At 32.9% G+C, this 11,545-nt stretch overlaps 6 protein-coding genes across 6 annotated transcripts; 1 reads left to right on the top strand and 5 right to left on the bottom strand. All coding sequences in view use genetic code 12, as the record gives it.

Annotated features, from left to right (window-relative positions):
* Positions 1–231: 231 nt before the first annotated feature.
* Positions 232–759, bottom strand: ESS1 (peptidylprolyl isomerase; the record flags this gene model as incomplete). Its single annotated transcript, XM_064905006.1, has 1 exon — positions 232–759. One exon carries the CDS (start codon positions 757–759, stop codon positions 232–234), a length of 528 nt encoding a protein of 175 aa, XP_064762576.1.
* Positions 760–2,594: 1,835 nt separating this feature from the next.
* Positions 2,595–3,419, bottom strand: URA6 (bifunctional uridylate/adenylate kinase; the record flags this gene model as incomplete). Its single annotated transcript, XM_064904920.1, has 1 exon — positions 2,595–3,419. The coding sequence occupies one exon, from the start codon at positions 3,417–3,419 to the stop codon at positions 2,595–2,597; it is 825 nt and encodes a 274-aa protein (XP_064762575.1).
* A 121-nt stretch (positions 3,420–3,540) lies between these two features.
* On the bottom strand, positions 3,541–4,359 carry DFJ63DRAFT_312569 (SDR family oxidoreductase; the record flags this gene model as incomplete). Its single annotated transcript, XM_064905996.1, has 2 exons — positions 3,541–4,268; positions 4,323–4,359. The coding sequence occupies 2 exons, from the start codon at positions 4,357–4,359 to the stop codon at positions 3,541–3,543; spliced, it is 765 nt and encodes a 254-aa protein (XP_064762574.1).
* A 240-nt stretch (positions 4,360–4,599) lies between these two features.
* DFJ63DRAFT_334793 (uncharacterized protein) lies at positions 4,600–5,409 on the bottom strand (the record flags this gene model as incomplete). Its single annotated transcript, XM_064908099.1, has 1 exon — positions 4,600–5,409. One exon carries the CDS (start codon positions 5,407–5,409, stop codon positions 4,600–4,602), a length of 810 nt encoding a protein of 269 aa, XP_064762573.1.
* A 217-nt stretch (positions 5,410–5,626) lies between these two features.
* On the bottom strand, positions 5,627–9,201 carry TUS1 (Rho family guanine nucleotide exchange factor). The gene has a single exon (XM_064903224.1). The coding sequence runs from the start codon at positions 9,100–9,102 to the stop codon at positions 5,677–5,679; it is 3,426 nt and encodes a 1,141-aa protein (XP_064762572.1). The 5' UTR covers positions 9,103–9,201; the 3' UTR covers positions 5,627–5,676.
* A 98-nt stretch (positions 9,202–9,299) lies between these two features.
* On the top strand, positions 9,300–10,472 carry DFJ63DRAFT_312566 (uncharacterized protein; the record flags this gene model as incomplete). Its single annotated transcript, XM_064905995.1, has 1 exon — positions 9,300–10,472. One exon carries the CDS (start codon positions 9,300–9,302, stop codon positions 10,470–10,472), a length of 1,173 nt encoding a protein of 390 aa, XP_064762571.1.
* Positions 10,473–11,545: the final 1,073 nt, after the last annotated feature.

The following is an 11,545-nucleotide window of genomic DNA, read 5'->3' as shown; positions in this document are numbered from 1 at the left end:
TGGTGCCAGCTAGGGGAGCGTATAGAAGAAGCCGCAGCATGGTACGGAATTTGATCTTCATACGCCGCTCAATCACAATACTATACGTAACCATAGATGGTTAAGAGTAATTATAATTATACATTCTATAGACATAGTTCTCTACATGTTATTCCAAATGTATTAATGAAGTATTTTTTATTAACTTTGACTATTTAACTTATTTATTTATTTGTGGTGTAAGTGGAGAAACTAACCAGTTCTTTGAATAAGATGGATTCCACTATCACTTTCAACTACATCACTTAATTCACCTACATGTAAACCAAAGGCAACATTAGCAAAACTTGGTTGCATACTTTCTTTAGTGAAAAAGCCTAAATCTCCTCCTCTAACATGACTACTACAATCACTTTCAGTTTCAGCAATCTCAGTGAATGTAGCTTCACCATTCAATATTCTAGCTTGATGTTTTTTAGCAAGTTGAATAGCTTCATCTCTGGATCTGGTAATTTCATCTGATTTCCATGATCTAGGTTTACGTGATGTTTCATTTTTAATAAGAATATGAGAAGCACGAATCTTTGAATCTTCACCAACTACAGCCTTATTACCATTGTTCTTATAGGTTTTTAAATAATCGTTTAACTTTTCATTATCAGTTCCAAAGGGGGGTTCCCATGATGCTTCCTTTGTCAGTTGATTCAAGAAATATTCTTTATTATGGGTGCGCGAGACTCTAATAGTCCATCCAGGGGGTAATCCAGTATTTGTAGACATATCAATTTACTACTACGATCTATTGTTTGCTAATAACTCAAGTAGAAAGTGTAATATTTGAATTTATAATGTTTAATTTACGTTTTCGATGACAAATATTTTTGATTTGACGAGAATTGAGCATAAAAATTGATCACGTTTATTATCACGTGAATTTAAAATTCTATCAATGAATTGAAATCACCTCTAGTTTTTGCCTTTGTGTAATGGGAAATTTAGGATACAAAAACAAAAAATATGCACAATTTCATGCATGAATCATGCAGTGTTATATAATCATTCTAATATTTATTGTTTCTAAAAAAACTATAATAAATAGGAAAAAAAATCAAAATATCTATAGAATTGATTTAAAAGTCTAATACTTAGGTTGAGTAGCATAATAACTTGTTCGTTTTGATATAGCTTCAACTGATTTAAGTAAACGTCGGCTCCAAACAGAAACTTAGTTGTTTTTTCAGGATCCTTGGTACCATGCTTTTCCCGGATCCAATTAATAAGAGTTAATTGGTGAGTTAACTATGCATACCATTCAGATTTATTAATCTTAAAGATAAGGATTGGTTCATTTTCCTTTGGGAGGATAGCAGATAAATCTCTCTTGAAATCACTTTGGAGAGTAGTCTTTGGAAGAAAGTTTGTAGTCATTTTGTCAGAAGTTAGATACAAATATATGATATTATAACTATTATACTATAAGTTTATAAACTAGTATAAGCTCAAAATTGTTGATGCGAAAATTTTGCAATGTTTTTTTTGTATAAGTGTTTTTTTCGACCATTTTTAAGTTCCAAAAAGAAACGAAAATAAGATGTAAAAGAAGTTTATGTGTATGTATTAATGAAAGTCTACTTATATAGTTTACTTATCTAGACTAGTTATACATATATATATTTGTCTTCTTTATTAACTCATGACATTAAGTTGATTAATAAATTAAATAAATGTAAAACTCTAACATATTCTAACATAGTTGTCAATTCAAATAAGTTTAGACTCTTACGATGATTATTAATTCAAATTTCTGTAAGTTTTTAACTTGCTCATTAATAACGATCATCATGTTTAATAATTGGAGAACTTCAACATTTCATTTACCTTCAGCATAAAAAAGTACCATTCAAAGAATCATATTACTTTTTCAATTGAAACAGGTTTAACAACCTGTACTCCTATCAAGCTTATATTCTTGAACTTTTAAATAACATAAAGTGAATTTGCTCAGGAAGTTGTCGCCATAGCAGATACCACCAATCCGTTTTTGTAAGTCATTGAGTATAGCTGTCGACATTTAGTAAATGAGAAGTAATTTAGAAGCAGCACTCTTCAATTGTTATCTGTGGTATTGTGCAAACCCCAGCACACAATTTACTGTACCAACATGGATGAAACTCAGTTCTAGCCAACCAAAACCTAAACAATTTAAACCATACCTGTAAATATTTCAAAAGTTAGTAATGAAGTTCTGAATTCTTAATGAATAATTATACTTACTTTTGTTTCAATCTTTAATAACTATTTAATGGAAACAAAGAGTTGTTTGGACATTAATTGTAGATGTTTCTATACCTTTTGAATAAAAGAAAGTGGTCTGTATTATAAAAAAAGTGGACGATTTGTTTTGGTTATATATATGTTCAAAACATTGGGAAGAGTTGAAAAAGTTTTGGATTTCAATGTTTATAATCTTCCCAAAAAGGCAAGTGTGGTGCAGTTTTGTGCAACCAAAATATGCACGGGTATGTGCGGATCATTTTTATTTTTTAAACCCAAAAAAAGAAAAACTAGAGGCCAAACGAAACTAGCGAAATTCTATATATATATATTAAATTAAATTATATACCTTTCAGCTTTAAAGCTTGTTTAACCTTTTCATAAACTTCATTAACTGGTTGGTTACAATTGACTTTGACTACTTTATCTTGCTTTTCAAAATAATCAACTACTGGCATTGAAGTTTCAACAAATGTTCTAAATCTCTTGGTGATACTTTCAACATTATCATCAGTTCTACCACTAGTTTTACCTCTTTCTAATAATCTTTCTAACATAACTTTTTCAGGACATTCAAAGAATAAAGTGAATTTAGACTTTGAAATAGTATCTTCAAAAGTAAGGGCTTGATCCATCTTTCTTGGGAATCCATCAATTAAGAAATTCTTAGCCCCTTTAGCATGTTCTTCCTTAATGGCTTGTTCTAATAAAGCAACTGTAACTTCTTGAGGAACAATTAAACCATCTCTGATATATTGAGCAATCAATTCACCATACTTTGAACCTTCTCTCTTTTGTTCTGCACGTAATAAGTCACCAGCTGATAAATGGACAAATCCATGATCTTTAACCAATAATGCACTTTGAGTACCTTTTCCTGATCCAGGTCCACCCAATACAAATATAACATTGACTTCCCCATCCTTGAAAGTAGCTCCACTCTTTTTCTCAACAGGTTCAATGGCTGACTTTGGTGCGCCTTTGCTATATAATGATGAAGCTAAGGTGGTACCTATAGCTAAAACTCCTAAACCGATTAAGAATTGAGTTTGGAATCCCTTACGTGGTGGAGGAGTAGATTTGGTGGAGTTCAATCTCCTCGAAGTTTGCAATAAACCGAATCTAATCGATCTTGCAGATGCTAATCTAGTTGATCTAACAAACATGATTGGTGTTTTCTAAATAGTTTAATGTTTACAATAAATGATTTAAAATTTTCCAAAATTTTAGAAAAAAAGGTTGACAATGAATATTTCGCGATACTATAAATTTATTCTCTATATAATTTTACTTAGTGTAGGAGATTAAGCTCTTATCGTCAAATCTTAAGTACTTACCATTAACTTCATCAGACCATCCTCTTAATGCTAAATTCACGTATACTGTGGCTGGAGTTTCTGGTTTAAGTAATTCATTATTTTTATGTAAATCTGTGAATCTTGATAATGCTTTTTCTTCCATATCTTTACCAAACTTTTCTCTAATATCCTGTTGCATGGCTGTATCGACTACACCTGGAGCAATTGAAAGAGCTTTAACTTCAGTTTCTTCTTCAGCCACTGATGCAATCAAATGATTCAAAGCTGCTTTGGAAGAACCATAAGCATACCAGGCATTATAAGGCTTTAATGCTGCTCCAGATGAAACAGCAATGATATTACCGTTAGTTTTCTTCAATTCAGCCAATGATTGTTGAATGATATCAACAACGGCAAAGAAATTCACATCATATAATGTCTTCCACTTGGATAAGTCGGTTTTTTCAATTGGACCAACTGGATCAAGAACACCAGCATTGGCTATGACTGAATTGATTTGACCAAATTTGCTAATTGCAAGCTTTACAGCAGCCTTAGTAGTTTCAGGGTCAGTAACATCACCAACAACGATACCAACTCTATCACTACCAAACTTTTGTTCAATATCTTTTAAATTATCACCAGATCTTGCAACAGCAATTAATTTTGTGTTATCATTGGTTGATAAAAGGATTTCAGCAATTGCCTTACCAATTCCTAATAATATGTTAGTATGAGTACTTGTTTCGTTTTAACTCTGACTTTACATACCTCTAGAAGCACCTGTTAATATGGTTACGTGAGACATCTTTGTTACTTGGGCTCTTCAAATATGAAAGATTAACCAGAAGTTTGACATATTTTCAGAAGGGTTATAATCAAGTCGTGCGTGCGAAAATCGGTACGGACTCCAATTACTTCGGTGAATGAAGAAGCAAAGATAATTCTAAATCATACAGAGTTCCTATTACATACTACAAGGTAAGAATGTTTCAATATAAGCTTAATTTTTGATTAAATTGTTTAAAATAAATATAAGGTAAATACACTATAATTTGGAACTGACTGGATTCAAGTGAGCACCTCCATCAATTGGAAGAACTACACCATTAATATAAGCAGAAAGTTTGGAACATAAGAATAAAGTAACAGCTTCAATATCTTCCTTTAATCCTAATCTACCTCTTGGATTAGCTTCAACCATAGCTTCACCAGCGACTTCTAATAAACCGTTGGACATTTTGGTTGGGAAGAATCCTGGTGCTAAAGAATTGACAGTAATGTTTCTTGGACCTAATTGAATGGCTAAATTCTTACCTAAATGAGAAACACCAGCCTTAGAAGCTAAGTAACCATAAGTACCAACTGGTTCATTGGTGATAATAGAAGCAATTGAAGACATAATAAGAATTCTTGAAGGATCTTCTTTGGAACCTGCCTTTTCTAATAATGGAGCAAACAATTGAATGGTATGGAAGACAGCAACAACGTTCAAGTTTAAGATTTTCTTGACAGCAGATACTGGATGTTCATCTAATGGAGCTCCCCAAGATGCACCAGCATTAGCAATTAAAATATCAACTTTATCAACTTGTTTGGAAACTTCATTGAAAAATCTGACTGCATCTTCTTCAACAGCTATATCAGCTGGAATACTTATAATTCTCACTTTCTTACCAGCTTCTCTAGTAACTTTCTCTAAATATTGCTTAGCTTCTTCACAAGCTTTAGCTTTTCTGGAGGTGATAACGACAGTAGAAGCACCATTTAAAGCCAAAACTTCAGCACAATTCAACCCTAACCCACGGGTACCACCAGTAACAACTGCAACTTTTCCATTTACGTTTAAGTCAACCATTTTTAATTATAATCAATATATATCAACTCAAATCAAAAGAAAAGAATAAGTTAGAAAATAGCAATTATTTATGTGAATCTTGCATGGAGAAACATCTCTTATTTTTTTGACTGGGGAAATTTAAGCAGCGGTTGATCCCCGCAATTTTTCCTCGGGCAAGTTTGATAAATCCGCAAAAAAGTTGCAAATTGGCTTACACTTCGCTTATTTACAATTAAACATAATTAGATATCGTTACATTGTTATGCTATCACTCTATATAAACGTCTATTTGGTTGCAAGTGTCAATTGGAATATCAATCTGAATTTTGGTAATACAGGATTTATCATTGAAAACACAAGCAGGCTACTATTTAACATCTTAATATCCTTGCCGGCAAGAACTTGAACAAGCTTGGTTATTGGACGGCCATTATTACGAATTGCCCATATTTCAATAACGTCTTTACAAACTAATATTAAATGATCATTCTTAAACGCAACTGAATCAGCCACAAATGCAAACCCCAACTTGGAACTTCTAGTTAAATTCAAATCCTTGTTAACAAAAACGGCAAATTTCCGGTATGCAAGTATAAATTCATTCTTTTGCAGACTCTTTAATCTAAACATTCCCATCGGTCTGGCATCAGAAGATGATAATGCGTTATAAATAGAATCAAGTCCAATTCTAGTTTTAGCATCAGTAATATTGGTACCGTCGATATATCTTTTAATTCTTTCACTTACTGATTTAGCTTCCAATTGATTCAAGTTCATGATAGTGAAATTCTTATTTGAATAAATTGCAATAAATTCCCTGAATATTGCTACTCCATTACATTCACCTGGATCGTAAAATGGATCCTTTGAACTAAATCCATTGAAAATACCACCATGTTCGGTTACTGGAACCTTAGTTCTCAAGAATGTTTTGGTCCCTTCTCTCTTCCCATAGATAACTATCTGCTCCTTCTCATATTGTCCAAGTTCAAAAAAGTCGACTTCTCCACTTGAAAGTAAATTACCACTACTCATTCTCATATTTCTATCATACATCTCTATTAACTTTTCTAAGGTGAAATATCTCAATCTTTTCTTAGACAAGAAAAACACAAGACTCTTCTGTTCAAGTGTTCTTATTTTAGTTATGCTTTCACCATCCATAACTAACTTCCATTTAGTTGTACCTAATTTGCAGCAATATAATCCCAAATCCAGTCCAATCATAATATATTTCTCATGGTTATACTCAAACGAGCTCAGACATCTGATTTGAGATGTAGTCAAATTGCCAAGAACTATACCCTCTTTGTACTTTCCCAAACTAGCTGGAGGAATGTCACGAATAGAGCATTCGTAAATTGGATCTATCTCCGAGTATAGCTGAGTATATTCCAAATCAGCATTTAGATCATAAGCAAAATATGAATTTGATATAAGGTTCAACTTATATGGTAAAGTATTATTTGTTCGTTCAAACAATAAAAGTTTAGGAATAGCAAGACTTTGAAATGGGAAGTTTTCACCGGCCATGAAAGTATAACTCTTGATACCAGAATAATTTAACTTGAATTGAATAGGATCAGTATTAACTTTCTTCTCTATTAATAAAAACTTGGTAGGAATATAAAATAAAACTAGACCTTCATTCTTCTTATCAGATTTTTCCAAAACAAATACAAAATTATCAAGTACAATGATAGTGACCTTTCTCATAACAAAGTTCCATTTAAGTTCGGCAAACCCTTCTGAGATAAATCTTCGTGTTGGACTGTTCCAATCAAGATCAATCTTTTTGAGAGATCCCCAACTTAAAAATTTGTGAACTCTTGCAAGTTGGAATCGATTACCTCCTCTTTCAATTTTCAGATTTACTTCATAACCTAAATCATCTATCCAACGCATAGCAACTTTAAGACTTTCTAGATCTATACCTTCCATATTCAATTTTTCTAATTGTAAGTTAATCTTTGAAAACCTTGAAAATACCGAATTAGCTAACATTTCAGAATTTTGTGACAGTTCTCTAATCTTTGGAATATTGTCTAATTGATCCTTAAATTTCAGTACGTAATATGCTCTACCAATTAAATGAGAGAAATGCTCCTTAAGTGGTTTCTTCACATGTTCTGACCAATCAAAGTATATATCTAGCATCTGCTTAATGGCAGCTACTATGGTCTCTGGTTCGTCTTCTGATAATTTGATATCCAATAAAGGTCTTAATAAGAATCTCTCATGAACTTGAATAATTTGTTCAGCCCATCTCGATACATTCGTTTCAAAATTGAAGTCTTGACATTCCTTGACAACTAAAGATGCAAGCTCTGGAGCTAATACTTTCACATAAAGATTCGCATTAGATCTAAATGATATTTCCAGAGCAATAATCTCTGCTATCACATTAACTTCCTTAACTGGATTTGGCAACTTTGCATTCCATTTGGTTTTAACAAACTTGTCAATATCTAAATTTTCGTCAAGTTTGTCTGTGTATTCTTTGTCAAAGACCGTTTTTATCCCTTCTTCTCTATAATAAAAAGTATCATTTCTACTAGGAATAACACCCCCATCCAAAATCCGAATATGCAGATTTGGAGTTTCATAGGAAACATATTGAATGCATTTATATGTACATAAAGCTTCAGTTATATCATCCGTACATTTCAAATTGTAATAAAATTCAAAGTTATAATTGAAAGCCAATAGTTTGAAAATAGACATTTTAAATGAAAACAGTGACATATCTGATCCGGACAGCCACTCTCTTAGTTTCAAACACCAATTATATATCGACGTTAACGATTCAATATTCTCACATTGTTTAAAATGACTCTCGTTCCATGACTTGGCTTGATAATCTGACCTGTGATCGAATTGTTTCGGTACTGGTGGTAGTTTACCACTCTTTAGTTTCTGATCTAACACATCTTCGGGCGGTGTTTGAGCTTGGATTACAGGATACATTGAATCACTTTTCCCATATTCGAAAGGAGGTAGTGTTGGTAGCACATCTTTACCTGAAATATATTGAGTATAATTGTGCAATGCTTCAATCTGTTTATTTACATATTCAATTTCCAATTCAACATCGTCATCATCATAATTAAAGGTGGGTGAATGACCATCTCTCATGAATGAATCATGTTCTGGTGGATACGAATGTACAGGAGAAGATGATTTAGTAGGACTTATGGATCTACTACGTAATGAATATTCACGATTAGGACTTGGTGATACTCCCAGAAGGTACATATTAGAATTCGTATCTATATGAAGTACGGGGGTAGTTGACGATGGTTCTTGTGTAGGAGATCTATTTGGACTGGTATTCAACGTGGCTGGGAGTGTAGGAGATCTTGACATTTGTTGATACAGTCGTCGTCTATTTAAAAAGTAATCCTTGGTATAAGTGGTGGGAGTACTTTCCGCACGAGTTAAGGTACTATTCAAATCATAATCTGACAACTCTCGTGGTCCACTAAGTCTTGGACTTTCATTATACGTGGACGTCTCGAAATATGAACTTTCATTGTCAGGAGGAATCCTTGATGGAGTAGTATAGGGAGTGATGATGATTTGATCTTCATTTGAATAATTATTGGTAGGGTTTGAAGGACTTAAAATCACTGGAGCAGACACCGCAGTAATTGGTGGAGGCCGCCTCCGTGGCCGTGAGGGAGTCGTTGCTTGACTGTTTGGTTCGGTCATCTTTAGTCAATTGACCATCTATATACCAAGACTGTAATGATATGATATCCACACTATAATTCTTGTTTATAATAAACTTATGACACGATCTGCGGCGTTGATGTTTTAAACGCGAGGTCAAAATATTTTTTATTTATGGATTTTTTCAGTTATTTGACATAAACAATACTGAATAGCAATAGAAGTATACATTCGAAATGTCGTACGACGAAGCCATTACTAAGCTCCTTGCTGAAGGATCAAGAGCATATTCGTCGAAGAATTATGACTTAGCCAGTGAAAAATATGGTGAAGCTTGTGAGAAATATAGTGAAGACAATGGTCAAGAAGATGCTGATCTATTATTGACATATGGTAAAGCATTATTTCAAAGTGCTGTTTCTAGATCTGAAGTCTTTGGGGGTACTGCTGGTAATGGTTCTAAAGATGAAGGTAATGATGAAACGCGTAAAAATAAGGAAGAGGAAGAGGAGGAAGAAGAAGGCGAAGAAGATGGTGATAAGTTTCAATTTTATGATGCAGCACCATTAGCTGAAGAAGATGTAGCTGAAGAAGTTGCTGCAGAAGAAGAAGAACCTGAACAAGAAGATGCAGCTGAAATAGAGGATAACAAAACTGGCGAAGTACAAGAGGAAGAAGAAGATCAAAGTGACTTTGAAGTTGCTTGGGAAATATTAGATCTTGCACGTTCATTATTTGAATCACAATTAGAAGAACAAAGTGAAAAGAAATTAAAACCGCCATATCTTAATTCAGATAATGAAGAAACTGATAATCCATTCATAATCCTTACTAAGAAGTTATCAGAAACATATGATTTATTAGGTGAAGTATCATTAGAATCAGAAAATTTCCCCCAATCAGCCACTGATTTAGAAAATTGTTTAAATCTTAGATTGAAACTTTATAATCCAAAGTATTCATCATTAATTTCCGAATCACATTATAAATTATCATTAGCTTTAGAATTCTGTGTGGAAGATCCAAAACTGAAATCTAAATCAATTGAACAAATGAAATTAGCTATTGAATCAGTTAAATTAAGAAACGAAAATGAAACTGATGAATTAAAAAAGAAAGATAATGAGGAGCTTTTAGGTGATTTAAAATTGAGATATCAAGAGTTACAAAGGGATGAAACTGATGCATTTAAGGAAGAACAAGTCAATATAATCAAAGGTATTTTAGGTGAAGCCACTAGTGATGGAAATGGTGGTAATAGTGGAAATGTTGCAAGTCTGGTAGTTAACACATTAAGTGTTAAAAAGAAAGTAGCATCACCAGCAGTTAATGATTTAACTTCTATTACTAAAAAGAGAAAAGCAACTGATAAAAACTCCGGTATCGAAAAGAAAACAAAGGAAGAGTAAATCTATGTAGTTTTATTACACAGAATATAAATTAAAAATTGGATTGCTTGCTTAATTGTAGAAGTGCTTGGTAGCATTACCCATATCGATTTGTTGGGTTTGCTTTGGTTGGATTAGATTGGATTATGTCTTGCCTTTATATCTATCAATTAAGATAACGAAACGGTGCCGTATATGTTTGACGTTCGTCGAAACTTAATATCTAAGATTGAATCATCATTGATACTCCGGGGAACCAGCCAAAACCAAATGGTCCTATAAAACTACACCAAATTCAATTAAAAAATAACTAAGGCCAAGCAATTAGGGGCTATAATTTCGGAATCGGAGTTCAATTATTTAGGTTAATGGAAATTAAGTAACAACCAAACCCAAAACATAAACTTTACGTATGCTATTAAAAATAAATGGAAGTTATACTCCGAACATCAGTTGACTCACAACTATTTAGATCACCAAACTCCATAAGTTGTTAAACACCCTATATAAAATGGCAGGCCAGATAGGCCCAAAATCCTGCACATGCATTCTCCGTTAAGTAGCCTCGGAGTTCTCCCCATAGTGAGGACTCCTCGGCAAATTTCACACTATAAAATCATTTAAGCTATAACCATTTTAGACCGTATGCCCATAATTCGTAGTAAATTTCGAAAATCGGATCCGAATCAGGATAATCATTTTTGATTAGTAACATTGTGTTCATAATATTTTATATTTCTTTTTCATATGATACGTTTATGATTCATGAATCATCAAATGATATTATCAGTAATTTTCTTTCAATTATGCTCTGATTTTTTGCTTCTGATAAATTCATTTACAAATTTAGTGTTAACTCTTTGATTTTGATTATTGAGTTATTATACTACATATATAGATAGATGGATAGATAGATGAAAATACATAGATCATATCTAGATAAAAAAGTGTAGTTGCCCGTTGACCCTGAATGGGACGAAGGGCTACATACATACAATCGTAATCGCCAAAAAAATCCTTCTATCCGAGGTGGTTTTATCGTGCTTATATTGGGAGTGTCCTGCATACATACTGGATTAACGGAACGAATTAAA

Source organism: Scheffersomyces coipomensis, assembly GCF_036884675.1.
Source record: "Scheffersomyces coipomensis strain NRRL Y-17651 chromosome Unknown DFJ63scaffold_3, whole genome shotgun sequence".
Lineage (NCBI taxonomy): Eukaryota > Fungi > Ascomycota > Pichiomycetes > Serinales > Debaryomycetaceae > Scheffersomyces > Scheffersomyces coipomensis.
Note: the sequence above shows the minus strand (reverse complement) of the source record. Positions and strands in the feature narration are given on the sequence as shown.